General features: G+C 35.6%; 1 protein-coding gene across 1 annotated transcript; it reads right to left on the bottom strand.

Moving 5' to 3' along the window:
* Positions 1–2,550: 2,550 nt before the first annotated feature.
* wipf2a (WAS/WASL interacting protein family, member 2a) lies at positions 2,551–18,191 on the bottom strand. Its single transcript, XM_067388424.1, has 8 exons — positions 17,811–18,191; positions 15,295–15,420; positions 12,324–12,456; positions 12,093–12,239; positions 11,395–12,018; positions 9,775–10,002; positions 4,227–4,328; positions 2,551–4,126 (listed from the first exon to the last, which is right to left on the bottom strand). The coding sequence occupies exons 2-8, from the start codon at positions 15,352–15,354 to the stop codon at positions 4,089–4,091; spliced, it is 1,332 nt and encodes a 443-aa protein (XP_067244525.1). The 5' UTR covers positions 15,355–15,420; positions 17,811–18,191; the 3' UTR covers positions 2,551–4,088.
* Positions 18,192–19,371: the final 1,180 nt, after the last annotated feature.

Here is a 19,371-nt window from a genome sequence, read left to right as displayed (position 1 = left end):
TGTAACAATTATTATTCTTGATAGGAGAAAGAGAGAAAAAGATACGGCCAACTTCAGTATCAGCAGAATCCAACAAGTATAGAGAGCTGAGGACTGGTATTTAAAGGGTTAGTTCACCCAAAAATGAAAATTCTGTCATTTATTACTTACCCTCATGCTGTTCCACACCCGTAAAACCTTTGTTCATCTTCGGAACAAAAATGAAGATATTTTAGTTGAAATCTGATGGCTCCATGAGGCCTACATTTTCTCTCTCAAGATCCATTAATGTACTAAAAACATATTTAAATCAGTTCATGTGAGTACAGTCGTTCAATATTAATATTATAAAGCGACAACAATATTTTTGGTGTGCCAAAAAAAACAAAATAACGACTTATTTAGTGATGGCCGATTTCAAAACACTGCTTCAGGAAGCTTCGGAGCATAAATGAATCAGTTTATTTTAACCACCTTCATGGTTAAAAAGTTGGTTTACAAAAGCTATATCATAAAAAAAAACATTATACAGAATGTGCTTATTATTCCATAAAACACCTGTTTTTAGAAAAGTTTATACCGACTCAGTATACTGAAGGCACAGTTAAATGTGACATTTATTATAATGGGCTTATGTGAAGATTATTTTAATTTCCCTAAATTACAACCTGCATTCCGGAAAAGTTGGGATGTTTTTAAATCTGAATAAAATGAAAACTAAAAGACTTTCAAAACACGTGAGCCAATATTTTATTCACAATAGAACATGGATAACATAACAAATGTTTAAACTGAGAAATTTTACAATTTTATGCACAAAATGAGCTCATTTCAAATTTAATGCCTGCTACAGGTCTCAAAATAATTGGGACGGGGGCATGTTTACCATGGGGTAGCATCTCCTCTTCTTTTCAAAACCGTTTGTAGACGTCTGGGCATCGAGGTTATTAGTTTCTGGAGTTTTGGTGTTGAAATTTGGTCCCATTCTTGCCTGATATAGGTTTCCAGCTGCTGAAGAGTTTGTGGTTGTCTTTGACATATTTTTCATTTAATGTTGCTCTAAAACCTTTATATACCTTTCAGCATTCATAGTGCCTTCCAAAACATGCAAGTTGCCCATACTGTATGCACTTATGCACCCCCATACCATCAGAGGTACTGGCTTTTGAACAGAACACTGATAACACGCTGGAAGGTCTCCCTCCTCTTTGGCCCGGAGGACACGGCGTCCATGATTTCCAACAGGAATGTCAAATTTGGACTTGTCTGACTATAGAACACTTTTCCACTTTGAAACAGTCCATTTTAAATGAGCCTTGGCCCACAGGACACAACGGCGCTTCTGGACCATGTTCACATATGGCTTCCTTTTTGCATGATAGAGCTTTGGTTGGCATCTGCAGATGGCACGGCGGATTGTGTTTACCGACAGTGGTTTCTGGAAGTATTCCTGGGCCCATTTAGTAATGTCATTGACACAATCATGCCGATGAGTGGTGCAGTATTGTCTGAGGGCGCAAAGACCACAGGCATCCAAATTTCTTGCTTTTTCAGCCATTTGTTGCCCCTGTGCCAACTATTTTGAGACCTGTAGCAGGCATCAAATTTGAAATGAGCTCATTTTGTGCAATTTCTCAGTTTAAACATTTATGTTATATATGTTCTATTGTGAATAAAATACATGTGATTTTTAAAGTCTTTTATTTTAAATTTTATTCAAATTTAAAAAAAACATCCCAACTTTTCCTGAATCCTGGTTGTAAAAGTTATATATTTTAAAAGCCTATTAAAATGTTAAAATTGATTCCTTTATATTATACTGTAATGTTGAATGGCTATAATTAATGGCAAAAAAATCCATTAGATCCAATAGAGACATAACAGAGTATCAGTACTGGTATCGGCAATACTGGCCTTCATTTATAGTGCTTAGTAAAAACATGCCATTAAACATTTAAAATATTGGACACTGGACACTGTCATTGGGCCAATTGGGTGGCCCTTACAGCTTGAACATTTTTTAAACTACTGAACTACTAAAATTCTCTCTATTCTCCATAATGTAGTAACTCAAGCGTGCACAGGAACTGACAGAAAGTACAAAAGTAAAAAAATGTATACATATTACTTTCAATAAAAAGAGTTGTACAGTAGGTAATAAACCCATAATGTTAAGAGATCTTTTATTGGGCATACAAAAGGTCAGAATATAATAATATTCTAATGCTGTGTCCGAAATCAAATACTTCCCTACTAAATAGTATGAGAAAAACAGTATGCCAAAAGAAGTAGTACGTCCGAATACATAGTATTTGAAAAATAGTAGGCGAGAAGTCCCCGGATGACCTACTACTTCCACTGAGATTCTGAAGTGTGCATTCGATGGACACTTTACTATCCCGTGAGGCCGCTGGAGGGGATTTATAAATGGAAGTGAAGTGACTCATCTGACGTTGGTAGGTCACGTGACAGTAACAACATGGCGGATGTAGTGTCTGTATTTCATTCATACGACCTATATGCATACTATATAGAGTAAATTCAAATGTAGTACCTCAGACAGTACATGATTTAGGACGCAGCTTTCATGTTTCTTTAATGTTTTTCATGTGTGTATAAAGGCCCATTTATACCAAAAATTAAAAATACATATAAGCATTGACACCAAACACACAATAACACCTTGTTTATTTTCAATGCTTGCTTCACTTAGCAAGGATTTTGATTGGCTATCAGTGTTTTATCATTCATCTGCTAGAAAAAAAGATGCAAATGTATTCCAACTGCATCTTTTCTCTGTTTCTCTGTAAGCTGCAGAATATATGTAACACAAAACATGTAGCAACAATATATGCATTAAGAAATATCTTATAAAATATGTAATATTGTGAATATATGCAAAAGACCAATTATAAAGTAATTGTGTTAAACTAATCATTTTAAGATCGACATTTATATTATGCCTTTATGGTTAAGAAGCACAATCAAATCATAATTCCCTTTCTCACCTTTTATTTCACAATTATGTTGACACAAATTTTAACATTCAGAAATAGATAAAATGTCATTTACAAGTCAGAATGATTGGTCACCAAATCCCAATAGTAGCTTCTATACTTAACAGCCAGAAGTGCCTGAACATTATTAACACACTTGGTCACTTTATATCATAAAATACAATGCAACACAATTAAAATATGCCAATTAGTGTTTTATATAAATCTCCTGAAATTTATTTTCTTGAAATTCAGCTTAGGTTTAAAACAAAAATGACAAAAAGGCAATGTAAAAAATGACCCAAAAACATTGGTACCCAGCAGGAAAAAGGGTACAGATGAGCCAAAAGATGGCACTGTTTTAAAAAAAAAACAGTCTTCAACAGATCCGCTGGCACTTAGTGTATATTTGGTCAGTTATAAAGTAGTTTAGAGTCAACATAGAATCAGTTCTCCTCTTAAAACTATATGACAATATTGGCTCTGATTCTGTAGCCTGACCAGGAAAACACATAACTGTGGACTGAACAAGAAACAAGGTTATTTCATGGCCTTTGTAGTGTAAGCAAACACTTAGTATTTAAACGACCTCATTCCTTATAGATTTGTAAAGCAAAAAATATATTTAAAGTAAGAATAAAAAAAATGACAATAAAATGATTGTCCAGAGAAATACAGACTTTGAGTCTGATATGCATAGACATCAGTAATCTGCAAGTGCTACACATTTTCTCATTGAATAAAAAACTTTGGTTGTCATAAGAAACAGGTGGAATGTACACATCTAGCTTCATGGTAACTGGAGTTGTCTACTCTGACTTGGTTGCTTTGCTGTGCCGCTGTCATCAGACACAATAACAGAAGGTGCATTTTCTAGGCAGCACAGGAATATTGCACAGTGTTTTCAGGTCTAGAGGTACAGCATTCTGGAGTGGTTTGGATCAGAGAGCATGTAGGAATTAATAGTGTTTCCCTAAGAAAGTTGTCACATTATTAGATGTATTTTTTATGTGTAATTAATGTTTGTGTGTACTGTATACAGCATGTACATATCTGTGTGTGTTTGTGTTATCTTTTTAGGTCCTTCTCTTCCCTGAATGGTGTTCGTCTTCCTTAAACAGGAGGCAGTGGAGGAGCACCTCTCACTAAAGCTGGAGAAAGATAAAGAGGACATGAGGTAATGTGGAGAACGAAACCTGTAAAAGTTTATTTATGGAAAAACTGTAGGTCAAAGTTAAGTCAGGTCTTTACCCTTGTTGTTTTGGCTGGGATAGGTCTTCTGGAAGGGTCTGTATTCTTCAGGTGCGGGCAGGTCCTCTATAGGGTGGAAGTCGTACTTGGACTCAAAATCATCTGAGAAGTGACAAACATTTTATAAATATAAAACCTTTAGGAATCAATAACAAAGCTATTCTGTCACCACCTGGGGATTGGACAAGTGGCTTTGCATATGCTGAAGTTTAACTCCTTCCCTCCCCAGGCTGCAAAATTCGTTCCCTCTACTGGGTCGGGTCAAAAAAAATTATGCTCATATGTTTAGGTTCAGTAATTTCACTTTAATGGCAATTAATAGGTCATTTTAATTGCCATTAAAGTGAAATAACTGAACATAAACATACAAGCTTGATAAAAATGCTAATTTTAGAAGAACATTTCAGATGGCACTTAGAGGCTTTTGCATCTGAACTCTTCATATATATACACACACATTTTTTTGGTTATTTTTATTTTATTTACCACTAAATTCTTGATTTTTTTTTTAAACTTTTTTTTTTATTTATTGAAAATAAGCATATTTTTGTACATTATTCCACAAAAAAGACCAGTCCAATTTTAGTAAACGCGCCAATAATATCATGCATTCAGTCATTGAGTGTCTCTGCTGACCTCTAGTGGGAAAAAAAAAATACATTAATCTATTTTTTTATGAATATTGCCACTAGAGGGTCCTATACTTAGTGGTTCCCAAACTGGGGTATGCGAACAAAATGCTGAGTAGTTAATTTAATTCTACCTTAAAATAATATTAAAATCGAGCATCTATTTCTAACTGCCAAATTGTCATAAATCCAGTACATTTAATAAAATTACCTCATCATTTGCAGTCAAAAACGACTGATAGGTTGCGTGCAGAATCTGCTGCCTTAAATCGCGCTAAATTACTGTCGTTCTCGGCAATGCACCTTTGTAAAAGTGGAGATTTAGCACTTACTCGCACGAAGAACAAATATAGACACAGATAATGGATTGATTTCGATTTAGGACTCAAACTTTCTCCGATACAAAAACATACCTTGTGTGAGTTCTTGTATTTAATGATGATAACGAGCAAGAACGCAATTGTTCCCAAATATCCACATGACTGCAAACGTGACATTATACAACAGGTCAAAAAATAAAATGTACATTTTAAACACAGTCCTTTAAGTATTTACTCTATTTTGTAATGAAATAATAGTTCAGAACTACAACACAATTCTGCGGCTTTGAACAAATCGTGAGTCAATGATTCATTCACAGCCACTTGCTTCGTTACTAAATGAATGACTCGATGACTCACTCATAAAAACAGTGACTTGCTGCCACCTACTGGTGGTTTTAGTTTGACATTTAAAGGTTTTACTTTGTTTTACCATTGCATATTTCTCTATTGAACATTTTTTTTTTATTTAAAACATTATTTATTTTATAAACTTATTCATAAAGGTAAAAAATGCACTGGAAAATCAATTTAGGGGGCAAATATTGTCCCTTAATGATAAAGGTGTGACTGCAGTCGAAGTGGAAGAGAGGGGGTACGCAGAAGGATGGTAATTCCTTCAGGGAGTAAGCCACGCTAAAAAGTTTGGGAACCACTGCTCTATGGTGATTCAAGAGCAAACAAACTGGAATCTGGGAACAAAACTTAAATTTGAAACTTAAATTAGCTTTTTATGCATTCAGATATATATTTAGTATTTGTACATGTGTGTGTTGGGAATTGTGCCCATGGACATTTTTGACAACAACAACAACAAAAAAATTCCTATTCATTCCTTATGGGGGTCAAATTAACCTGTGAAGGAAGGATTTGTTACTATTTTTATTACAACCACAAAAACTCCATGATTCCAGTTTTGTGTGTGTATGTGTGCATTCCCATTTCAAATGTAAAAGTTTAAAGGAAGCTCTTAGTTCACTCAGTTGAACACCTGATTTTTAAAAATTTAAAATAAACTAATTTCAGAGAGAAGAGAGGAGTAGGCAAACATTAACACATTCACATAATTTAGGATGTCTGTAGAAAAAATTTTCAGAAATGTTTTTGCTGGTTCTTTATATGGAACCTGTTAATATTTGAAAAATAATTATATTATAAAATAATTATATTTTCCATCTATTCCACAGTTCTTTGCATATTTAAGGGTTAAAATGGTTTGTATGTTACTAAAGCTGAGCACTAATGGTCAAAAGTTTGGAATCATTAAAGGTGCCCTAGAATCAGAATTTGAATTTTCCTCGGCATAGTTGAATAACAAGAGTTCAGTACATGGAAAAGACATACATTGAGTTTCAAACTCCATTGTTTCGTCCTTCTTATGTAAATCTCATTTGTTTAAAAGACTTCCGGAAAACACTGTTACGTAACAGTCGGGATCATTAATATGTATGACCCCAATATTTGCATAATGCCAGCCCATTCGACGCATTAGACAAGGAAAGGCAGTATTAACGTCTGGATCTGTGCACAGACTAGGTAAGCAAGCAAGAACAACAGCGAAAAATGGCAGATGGAGCAATAATAACTGACATGATCCATGATATCATGATATTTTTAGTGATTTTTGTAAATTGTCTTTCTAAATGTTTCATTAGCATGTTGCTAATGTACTGTTAAATGTGGTTAAAGTTACCATCGTTTCTTACTGTATTCACGGAGACAAGAGCCGTCGCTATTTTCATTTTTAAACACTTGCAGTCTGTATAATTCATAAACACAACTTCATTCTTTATAAATCTCTCCAACAGTGTGTAATGTTAGCTTTAGCCACAGAGCATATCCTCAAACTCACACAGAATCAAACGTAACCCTCTAAATAAATACTTTACTCACACAATTCGAAGCATGCATACAGCATGCATGACGAACATCTCCATTTGAGGGTTATATTAGCTGTGTGAACTTTGTAAATGCACTGTAATATAGTCATGAGCTCGTGTGGCAGAGGAAGCGCATCTCTTAAAGGGGCCGTGCTGAAAAAAATCAGTGCATAGTTAATGAAGCCCCAAAATAGGCAGTTAAAAAAATTAATTAAACAAAATCTATCAGGTATTTTGAGCTGAAACTTCAGACACATTCAGGGGACACCTAGGACTTATATTACATCTTGTAAAAAAACAATCTAGGGCACCTTTAAGATTGTTTAATGTTTTTGAAAGAAGACTCATATTCACCACCGGTGCATTTATTTGATCAGAAATACAAAAATAGGAGTTATTGTCTCCCAAAAGAAAGAACCCATTCTGAACTGCCTGAAACGTGTCGTCAGTAATTCCACCTACATAAGTTTGTAACAAATATGCATGATGCCAGTCTCTGATCTCCATTAGCTGCCTGTGAATGACATCTACTTTGACCTGCTCTCAAACACAGTAGCTCTAGTTAAGGCCAGGAAGAGTTTGATTCATGTTGTCATCATGTCAAGAAGATGCTGTTTTATGTGCTGTGAAAGCAAATCTGGTACGTTTAAACCAACGCCATTGTCACTTTTCGTATCACAGTGTATATTCTGAGCGCTGAGGAAGACTCCAGAGCTAAAATTCAGATATGGTAATGGATGTTTTGTTTGCGACATGCGCTGTAAGCGATACAACAATCCAAGAGCTTCCTCTGCTTTGATTGGTCTGATGGCCCAGTCTGTTGTGAAAGGAGACCGGATCCTTTATTGAACCGTTTCAGACACTGTGAGTGTATATTATGAGAAAATGAAAGTGTTTTTTGACCTTTTAATGCATGTAAACCTATTGTGGGAGACCTACAAAGCAAAATAATGAATTTTCAAAATAGCCTAGTAGGAGCATTTATATATTTCAGTAATTGAACAACATATTTCTATGTTAATGGTTCTCTGATGTCAGTTAATGGTCACATGGCATGCAGGTAAAGAAATAAAAAAAAAAAATTAAATCTTTTTAGTAAACATTTTATTTGTAAGCAATAAGCTTACGACACGAAGCGGAGCGCCTGCAAACCCATCAGCTGTGACTTATTCACAATACAGCACTAGCCTCGAGTACCTTATTGCTTTTATAAAACGGTTACCACACAATACAAATATTAAAGCCAGAAATATAGAAAATAATTCTAAAAGCCTTCCTTCCGCCAGAAAAATTAGTCCCTGAACGTGAACAGCAACAGAAGTTATATTATTATGCCATTAGATGGCAGCAAAGACTGTTTTTATGAGTGACTCACTCAGAAGCAAAGACTTTTATATTGAAAGGGCTGAATTGTTGTGAACACAGAACAAGATGCAACTGAGAAATGCTTTGACTTGTGCTGTCAGTCATGGGAAAACCCCTTAACTATTAAAAGGAAAAGATAATAAAAAATCTGTTTAAATGTCTGATGAATTATGAACATAGGACTGACCTGAAGGAAAACGCTAAATCTGAAGGCAGGTAATAAACTCGCTCACTCAATCTCTTTCTCGCAATACTCTTCTACATAATACAGTCAGCTTCAATCAATTGAGCTATCAATTGAGAAGATGCAGGTTACACTTTTAAGAGTGGTTGCTAAGGGTGTTACGTAGTAATGCACAGAACCGTTGGGTGAAGCAGTAATAGCCGTGTTTTTTTTCGTGAATATAACACAGCTATTGTCCAATCAGAAACAAGGACAGGAACTAACCGTTTTATAATGATTAAATAAGCAACATGCAGAGATGGGAGTTTGGAGCAACATTTTCTGTCACTGAATGATAATCATACTAAAGCCATATCGTGATTTCAATTTCATTAACTGTGCAGCCCTATTTATTTATTTAAAATTTTACATTTTTAGGATTTAATTAATTAATTATTATTATTACCCTGCAAATCCTTCATGAATCCCCAAGAGTTTGAAACCCCTGTTTGGGAAACCCTGCTCTAGGCCTACATTTGCATTATACATCCTGGCCAAATTTGCCTATTGGCCTCTGTCCATCATGGCCTCCTAATCATCCCCATATATTGATTGGCTTCATCACTCTGTCTCCTCTCCACCAATAAGCTGGTGTGTGGTAGGCATTCTGGCACAATATGGCTGCCGTCTCATCATCCAGGTGGATGCTGCACATTGGTGGTGGTTGAGGAGATTCCCCCTTTCACATGTAAAGCGCTTTGAGTACCCAGAAAAGCAGTATATAAATGTAACAAATTATTATTATTATAGCCGTCTGCTGGAAGGCTGTATGAAAACATTAAAAGTATGTTTTTTTTGTAAATTACTGATCAGTATCTGGCTGTTACTGAATGTAAAATGATGACCTTATTTTGTAGGACTACTTATCTGACATTACATCTCTGTGTTCTGTGAAGGCTTTGTTGATGGCTGTAATGAGGAAATAAGAGGGCTGCATTTGAATTACTGAGAGGTCATTTGACTGCAGGTTTTTTTTCCATGTGCTGATGCACAGTACACTTCAGAAACAGTATGGCAAACTAGCTAGAAATCAAAGTTCAGATCTACAAATACTTCCCACGAATAAACAAATTAGCAACTAAGTTCCAAAAAAGATTACACCGTCTGTTTGATGAAACTAATGGAACTCACCATAAAAAGACTTGGTGGCAGATGACGTATGTCCATTCCGGACAGGTGGAGGAGGAGGAGGAGCAAAAGATCCGTGTCCTGAAGACTGACGTCCAGTAGAGGAAAGAGGAGGGGGCTTCCCTCTACTAGGGGGTTCAGAAGATGTTTGTGGGCTGCCACGATAAGGGGGTGGAGGGGGTGGCGTTTCCCGAACCCCATTACGAGATGCAGGAGGAGGAACCTGAGGAGCTGAATGAACAAGTTATTTTTTAGATGCTTGCATTTCAGAGGACTATATTGTAGACAGTCAGAACAACAGACAGTACTCATGCATTGAATAGATCTTTTACTAAAAACCGAAATGAAAGTTTTCAGTTTCAGTAATTAAATTTGGGTAATTGTGTAATTTGCTGTTCAGAGTGTTGTTTTCTCAGGTGATAAATTAAGCCAGTTGTAGTAAAGTTCAAGAAGCAACAAGCAACCTCTCAATATTTCAGTAGAACAATTTTTAAATATTGCTACTTTTGCACCATTTTTGGTCATAGTGAAGTGTACATAGCTGACATGTTTACCTCTTTTAGCTTATCCATGTTTTGTGCAAAAAGTAGATGCTGAAACAGTCAAATGCATCAAAGAAGAGCTAATTAAACATCACTGTTTCAGTCAATGATATCGAAACTGAAACATAGTTTTGTTGCTTTTTTTGGATTTCGGTTACTGAAACTTTGGTGCATCACTACTGTCAAGCTCCAAAAGCAGCAAAATATACATTACATAGGATTTGTATGCTATATTCCAAGTCTACAGAAGCCATGCAAAGCTTTGTGTGAAATTTCAGAAGACTTGGAATATAGCGTACAAGACCAATGTAAAACATTTGTGGTGATTTGATGGTGCTTTTTTAACATGACAATATCCGTCTCCATTATTTGGAGACTATTATTTTTATTTTATTGGAAAAGCATTGTGAACATTGCCCCCAAATTCCACATTTGTGTGTAATGGGTTTTGGAACTATATAGATTCTTGAAGTAAAAATCCCATTCTTTTCCTCCATAGAGATATAAGCTTTTAACAGTAACTTATAAACCTTTAAAAACAAACATACTATGAGCTACGAGGCTGTTAATTGATGGTATATGTTTCTGTTGAATTCATCAGATGAATTATTTCAACTATTTTTTAAACAACTGGTGAAAAACTGTGATTCTGCAGAGAAAGAAATACGCTCTATGCTCTCAAATTACTGCAATAATTTTAAAATGTATCGTTTATATATACATAATCAACATCTTTAAATCAATTGTTTTTATTTCATTGATGTCGTTGGAAATGCTTCATGGGAGCTGTAGTTCTTTTCCTCATTAAAGCTGTAAAGCACACAGTCTTGTCTTTTTGTCCGATTTTCAAATACTTTGTTGCTTCAAATTTAAGTTTGTATTGTTATGATTCACCCAGAGCTGGTTGGTTTGGTTCATGGCTTATAACTCTTTAACAAAGACATTTTTTTTTCTTTCTTTTTTTTAAAGATGAATGGAAAAAATACTTCAGGAACTGCTAAAAAACTGGGCAGGTACTGTTTCACTCTATAGACAGACTACATCTTGAGATGACCTAAATGGCTTCAGATTTTTTTGTTACCTGTGCTACGGCCCACTGGATCGCGTACTGGTGGTGGGGGTCGTCTGTTCTGCTGGGCAGCCGGTGGAGGAGGAGGAGGGGCCTGGCTACGGACATTAGCATTGGCATGGCTTCTCTTGTTCAGCGAGTTTCGCCTCTGCGGCAACTCAGGGGCAGGGTCTCCGTTTGCAGAAGGTGGCTGACGATAAGGAGGCGGGGGTGGGGGAGCGTTTGAAGAAGAGGAGGATGATGAAGAGGAGCGAGATGAAAGGGGGGGATGTTTAGGAGGCCCATCACGAGCAGAAGATGGAGGCGGTGGAGGCCCCTTGCTTGCAGGTGGTGGTGGTGGTGGAAGGGGTTTCTCACGACTATGTGCCCCAGAATTCTGTTGGGCTGAAGAGGGTCCACGGTTGCCACCGCGATTGAATGGCGGAGGTGGAGGTGGAGCAGAGCTGGTGGGTTTTGCGGAGCTGATGGGTTTGGAGACATCCGGCAGATTGGGACGGTGATTTCGTGGCTGTTCAGGAGGTGAGGAGCGACTTCCATCACCACGACTGGAGCCGTCCAGTTCAGAATGACTCGCAACACGAGGTACTGCAGGGCGAGAGCCAGGTGGCCGCAATGCTGACCGTCCTACAGAGCTGTCTGTGCAGATACATTAAACAGTTTTAGAGATAATAATCCATCATTGAAGAACTTGGTGTAAAAGGGGAACTTACCTCCAACTGGTCGTAGTTTAGGCACTCCTCCACTGAACAACCCTCCCATAGCCATCGGCCCAGATCCCCCTCCAAATCCTCCACCACCTCCTCCTCCGCCACCTCCACCACCGCCACCACCACCACCTCGACCTCCGCCTCCAGGCTCTGCCAAAAAAAAAAAAAAAAATTGTTAGGTGGGTCACGTCAAACATTCTGTATTTTCAGCATAAATAAACAAAGCTGACTTACTTTCAATGATAGGTGCACTTCTGTCATTGACCCCACTGGTCTTCTTCAGTTTGGCGCCTTTGTGGATGTCTGACAGCAGAGCTCCCCTTCCTTTCACTTCATTTTGATTGAGTTTTGGAGGTGTGGTGTTCGCCTGAACAGATTTGGATGTTTCAAAACAGATCTATTAATTTATTAAATAATAAATTGAAATCGACTTCATTGACTTAAGATTTCTATGCTAAAATTGGTTAATTTCAGAATAAAAATTAATTAAAATAAGGGTTCTAATGAAAAAATGCATTTTTTAAATTAATGAAACAATGTTTCACTTCTTATTAAAATATATATATATATATATATATATATAGAAAAAAAAAACTTTTGTCCACCAAATAAAAGTCACGTGGTCGACCAACATTCAGAAACTTTTCTTCCACGCTGAAGGGCTGCTACATACAGAAAACCCATAAAACTGGAAATAATATAATAGAGAGGACCTCTGTAGACACTAATGACTGTGAAATTAGAAAGTCTCTTAAAATATCAAAATTTTTTATGACAAGGTTAGTTCAGCCTTATGTGGTGTCACTCTCCAAACTCCATAATGTTAAAGGGGTGGTATAATGCCATTTTTACAAGATGTAAAATAAGTCTCTGATGTCTCCAGAGTGTGTATTTAAAGTTTTAGCTCAAAATACCCCACAGATAATTTTTTATAGCATGTTAAATTTGTTATTTTTTGAGGGCGAGCAAAAACGATATGTTTGTGTGTGTCCCTTTAAATGCAAATGAGCTGCTGCTCCTAAGCAGAGGGCGGGGTTTCAAGAGCTCATGTTAGTGTTAAGGTGCATTCACGCGGCCTTGTAATTCCTGTAGTTATGAGATTCTAGCTTGTAAAAAGTGTTCACGTCTTCGTAGAGCTCGTAATTACAGCTTGTAAGCTGGGAGTTTTCTGAAAGCTCCCACATGTACCACGTGGTCGCTGTACCACCTGACGCATAATTCCCAGTCCAAGGACCAAAAGGACGTGAACAGCTCCGAATATAACGTCACGTGTTGTTATCTCAAGATTCCGGTAAATACGAGGTGACGTGAACGCAGCATTAGCACCGCTTTTTTACCTCAAGCAGACTCACTGAAAATGTCAACAACTGTTCAGCCTTTTATGTTTAAACTGAAGTCGGACTATGATGAAGAGACTCAAGAAGAGGTGACAACATGTAGAATGCAACAGGTTAGTTGCTTAATTTATGTAGCTGATGAGGGATATCTTAAAGTCATTGATTAGCATATTATGTCATGATTATCTATAAATCGCTCCTGTGGGAACTGTTGTAAGATCCTACAGAGCCAGAGAATATATGCTGCATGAACATAGAACAGGTATAGTTTAGTTTAATTACCGTTCTAACTGTCATTTTGTCATCTTGCTTTTATGACATGCTATTGCATTTGTGTTATGTACTGTAATGCAATAACATGGCCTCACCCCTTTGTTGCATATTCTCAGGGGCAGGGTTATGTAAATTTTAGGGTCAGTGATGTGTCCAACCTGGGAAGAAGCTCATAGTCCCTACCAGTCGTTTTTTTGTATTCCTTAAACAGAGAATTCTTCAAAAGAAAATTTCTCCCTTTGCTTTGAACTTTGAGCTTCGTAACTTTGCAGATGTTGTTTATGAATAAAGTTTAAAAAGTGATATCATAATGAATCACCCCTTTAATAAATTATTATTATTATTTTTTTTTTTTTGCAAAATAATGGCCTTAAATACAGTACAGTCCAAAAGTTTGGAACCACTAAGATTTTTAATGTTTTTAAAAGAAGTTTCATCTGCTCACCAAGGCTACATTTATTTAATTAAAAATACAGTAAAAACAGTAATATTGTGAAATATTATTACAATTCAAAATAACTGTTTTCTATTTGAATATATTTCACAAAGTAATTTATTCCTGTGATGCAAAGCTGAATTTTCAGCATCATTACTCTTCAGTGTCACATGATCCTTCAGAAATCATTCTAATATGCTGATCTGCTGCTCAAGAAACATTTAATGTGTACAATTGTACAAAATATTTGTGTACAATATTTTTTTTCAGGATTATTTGATGAATAGAAAGTTCAAAAGAACAGTGTTTATCTGAAATCTAATCTTTTGTAACATTATAAATGTCTTTACTGCCACTTTTGATTGATTTAATGCATCCTTGCTGAATAAAAGTATTCATTTCTTTAATTTCTTTTCAAAAAAATAAAAATAAAAAATTCTTACTGACCCCAAACTTTTGAACGGTAGTGTATAATGCTACAGAAGCTTTGTATTTCAGATAAATGCTGTTCTTTTGAACTTTCTATTCATCAAGGAATCCTGAAAAAAAAAAAATACACAACTGTTTTCAACATTGAAAATAATCATAAATGTTTATTGAGCAGCAAATCAGCATATTAGAATGATTTCTGAAGGACCATGTGACACTGAAGACTGGAGTAACGATGCTGAAAATTCAGCTTTGCATCACAGGAATAAATTACTTTGTCAAATATAGTTAAATAGTACACAGTTATTTTAAATTGTAATAATATTTCACAATATTACTGTTTTTTACTGTATTTTTAATTAAATAAATGGAGCCTTGGTGAGCAGACGAAACTTCTTTTAAAAACATTAAAATCTTAGTGGTTTTGGACTGTACTGTATATAAAACATAATGATATTTCTGAAATAAACCTAATTATATTTCTGAATTATTCACATTCACATTTTTACACTCAGGTATTAAAGAATTAAAGTTAAAAATTAAACTTTTCTTGGAATTGGAGACCTACATGAATACAAAGAGTACAAGAGTAAAGAGACTCGTGTAACAAAAAATAAGCAATGAGGGTTTGAAAAAGGCAACATGAATTAAAGAAATGTCAGGAAGAAAAACTGCTGCTGTCTCAGTGTGAATGGACACATGTGCTACCTGTTTTTCGCTTTACACTGACCTGGCTAAAGGTGGGGGGTGGTGGAGGTCCAGGCGGAGGGGGAGGAGGAGGAATCGGCATACTGTTTAATTCTGGAGAAGTCAACAGTCACCTCAATCTTCTGCACTTGGTATCCGCACAAAAACTCTGCAAAATGAAAGAATTACAGCCATCAGACTTCCATGTGCAACTTCAGGTAAATCAAGAGACGGTTGTAGCTAAAAAAAATCCTTTAAAAGTTAAAAACATGACTCATCACAGTGACATTCATTAGTGTTGGTTAACGTCATCAACATAGCATCACAGTACCTCTCAAACCACCTGACACTTCCAGGAACTACTCAACAGTGGGCAGCAAACAAAAGAAAGGTAATGGAGATTCAAAAATATTCAAGAGATATATTTTTCCCCTACTGGTCTTCCTTTCCAGTATAAAACTCCAGAAACTTTCCCTCCCAGTTCAGACAGAAGTGCTCGCACACATCCACATATGAAACGTTAGCAGGGCTAACTGGAATGTTGCTAAGCAGGATCTATCACACAATGACTAATGGAAGTGAGAGAGTGTAAAGATGAGTAAAGCATGAGGATTGCGGCAAACACTAAATAAAACCTGTATGTTTATGACCATCTTTACATTCAAGCTGTTACACACTGATTAAAACACATGTTACTGCTCTACTAAACCATGGCTTTGTCTAAGAACATGTCTAATAAATAAAACTACAAAGGTAGCACGCAAACCTCTAAAACAAATATTGCAAGTGGTTTGATTCCTGAAATATACATGTGATCATGAACTCATTGACTATTAAAACAAAGAAATAAACCAGCCTGTATTACAAAAAAAACTCATCAATCCACTTTTAAACCTGGTGACCTGAAGAGGCAAACAAATACACAGTATCTTTATACAACTAACTTTGAAGTTTCACCTAAATAGAAAAAAACATCCTATTAAACTTTTAAAAGCATTAACTGTACCACAAAACATTGTCAATCCAGAAAAATAACTTTGCATTCTTCACATAACAGGTCAAAACAGGTCGGCGTGTTTCTCTGTCTAATCAGCCATACCAAATCTGTCAGAGGCCTTGTTTATTACACCAAGCTGTTGCAAGAATATGTATGCGATTAATGACATGCATAAAAATAGGAACGTGTAAGGAGGTAGGAGTTAAGTTTCTTCTCTCAAACTGACAGCTGACTAAATTTGATCCGCACTACAAAATCAACATCAATACCACAAAAACAATGCCTAGTGTTAAAAAAGGCTGTCATTTAATCCCACCAGTAACATTTTGTGAGAAAATTTACTTTCGACTCCGACAACTTCGTTAAATACATCAACAACTCTTTTTACTGGACTCGTAAACTATGAAGAAAGTGCAGACTTGATTTCAATGCTACATTTTTACTAGGCAACTGTACATAATCTCATGACTAGAGGTGTTTAACTATAAAACCTACAGTATCACATTTGATACATGACTTTCTAAGGCCTCTAAATGATCAACATGATCAAAATTTTGATGAAAAACACAATCTACATGCCTTCTGTCCTCTGACGGATACTTTAGCAAGTAAAATGCATTTTAGTATAAATCTGAAAAGTGTAGTGCACGTGTCTTTTTCCTGTGGAATCTTTAATGATTTTTACAATGCAAATGTAAGAATATATATCTTAAAATTAGGTGTTTTTCCTTCTCGACTGTGAGCTTCATATTCTCATCATATCGTATTATATAGCTGTTGTATCAAATATGATACAAAACATACTCTAAAATGCACATTCAATTTTATTTTTACATATGTTTTATATTTTGTCAAAAGGTAAGTTTAAAAAATAGATTTTTTCCGACTATTATTTAGCTACTATGGTAGGAGGGTTCATTTAGTTTGGCACTCAAAAAGGTGTCTCTAAAAGCATAATAGCCTATAAAAATACAATATACAATTTAAGATAAGTGTCAAAAAACTGCTGTCATGTCAGACCAGTTTGTTCATAGGTTTAAAATCGCAGTTTAAAGTCATTTTAGAGCAAAATGAAGGAAATGAATAATAGAAGAGGTCAAACCAGATTGTGAAAATGAGGTGTTGTGTATAATGTCGGTTAACATGATCATCTCGAGTCAACAAATATTTGAACTGTGCACACAGACCGAAGTGACCATACCTGTCATACCATACAAGATCCTGAACAGTCGTGAAATGTGATACAGCACTTATATGTATGTATTGGGCAAAACCAAAACTTTTGAGCGACTAACGATGTTGTGAACAACACAAATGAAGGAGATTCGTAAACAAATGCTTCTTTTTTAAACGAATCATTTCAATGAATCGGTTGGTTCACGAAACCGGTCTGAACAACTCGTTGATTAATAAAAACAACACAAGTAAAACAGTATATGTGCTGAAAACTTAGCGCAAAGTCACTTGTGTATCCATTAAAACATGTCATAAGAACTGTAACAAATAGGTTAACTTGATACATTTACAGCTCTTCCGGCTGTAAAGACCTTGGCAAAGCTTACCTGTCGGTCGCGACGTGAGATACTGTCCCAAACAACATTAATGTTAAACAGTAACCGGGTTCTCTTTCGCCGATTATCCGCTGTCTGATCGGCCACCGAATAAAAAAAAAATTGCTAACTAATAACTAGTCGGGCGAGAGTTGACTGTGGTTCGCTGTCATAATGAAGGTGAATGCCAACTCTGCAAAGTTATCCCAAACAATTCCCAGTGTGAAATGAAAGCACTAAAGTCAAAAATTCACGAAACCGGATCGCTTGTTGCTATTAACATTTCTGCCCACTGTTCGAGGGCGATATTGTTCAACGGTGGACCACTGGGCTTCAGCGAACCCAGTTCTACGAATCCCGGAAATCCCGGAGTCGGTACAAAATGGAGGCAAGAAGCCGAAAAAATCCGATTGTATCCGGAAAGCAAGACCTGAAACCTCATGGCTAACCTCTTTCCCTTGCGTAACACTGCACTGGTAATCTGCCAAAACGCAAATAGTTTTTATTTATTTATTTATTAGCCTATTTAAAATTAAAGATACACATAATAACATTGAGAAGAAGAAAAAAAAAATACAATACAATAAAATAGGGGGCATACGGACATCACAAGAGGTTATAAGAATTAAATCAACACAGTATGACAATGTAAACAAAATAATTAATAAATTTAAAGTTCCTTTACAACAGATTTAAGGATGTTAAATGTTTTCGACATCTTTGATTTTAAAGGTTGTGACAAAAGGGACTTTAAATCAGAAGAAAACATACTAAAATTGGGATTACAGTGGATAATTCTGGCTTTGTGAAGATTAAATTTACCCAGAAGACAAAGCAGTTAAACAGTGTAATCAAGTGTAACATCATTAGAATGAAAATCAGACAAGAAAATTATAGATTCAGTCATTTGTACCAAAAAAAAAAGCAGCAGAAAACTAATATGGTAAATCTGACCAAAAGGACTTAGAGAACTGGCACTGATAAAAACTAAAGTAAAATGGATTCTTCTTCAGTATTGCAAAATAGGAACATAAAGAAGATACAATTTCAGAAAACCTGCTCAAAAATAAATTACAAGGGTAATATATATGAACAATTTTGAAATAGAGTTCTTTAATTTTAAAAGTGTGAGGAAAAGTCCATAAGTTATTTAAATCAGAGTTTGGATAACATAGGGTGAATTAAGGGTGATTGGGACAGTTTTTAAATTTCTGGAAAAAATATTATAATGAAAGGATGTGTGACATACCCTTTTCTGTAAACTGAGCAAAATTTTTTGGGTAACATTTGGGTGATTGGGACAGCACATCTTTCCATTGATTTAAGGTAATGTACACATATTTACTGTATTGCAGATGTTAGTTCATACTTATATAATTTTATATGCAATATTTCCTTTTCTGTTTATCATCATTAAGAGTCCATGTTTATGTTTGTTCAACTTTATTTTTTAAAAATAAGTTTTAAAATCCATCCACAAAAGAAGGCTTGAAGTTCAAAAGTCATTGAAAACATTTAAAAATCAAGTAAACAAGTAAAAAAAAAAAAAATGCTATAGGTCCAAAATTCATTA

The sequence above is a fragment of the Chanodichthys erythropterus genome, chromosome 6 (assembly GCF_024489055.1).
Source record: "Chanodichthys erythropterus isolate Z2021 chromosome 6, ASM2448905v1, whole genome shotgun sequence".
Taxonomy (NCBI): Eukaryota; Metazoa; Chordata; class Actinopteri; order Cypriniformes; family Xenocyprididae; genus Chanodichthys; species Chanodichthys erythropterus.
The sequence above is the reverse complement of the archived record's forward strand: the minus strand, read 5'-3'. Positions and strand labels throughout refer to the sequence as shown.

Excerpts from the sequence above, each read along its gene's own strand:
- wipf2a (XM_067388424.1), bottom strand. The coding sequence starts at position 15,354 with ATGCCGATTCCTCCTCCTCCCCCTCCGCCTGGACCTCCACCACCCCCC. Across the intron at positions 12,240-12,323 it reads AAGTGCACCTATCATTGAAA|AGCCTGGAGGCGGAGGTCGA; the intron begins GTAAGTCAGCTT and ends TTTTTTTGGCAG. Across the intron at positions 10,003-11,394 it reads TCCAGTGGGCCGTAGCACAG|CTCCTCAGGTTCCTCCTCCT; the intron begins GTAACAAAAAAA and ends TTGTTCATTCAG.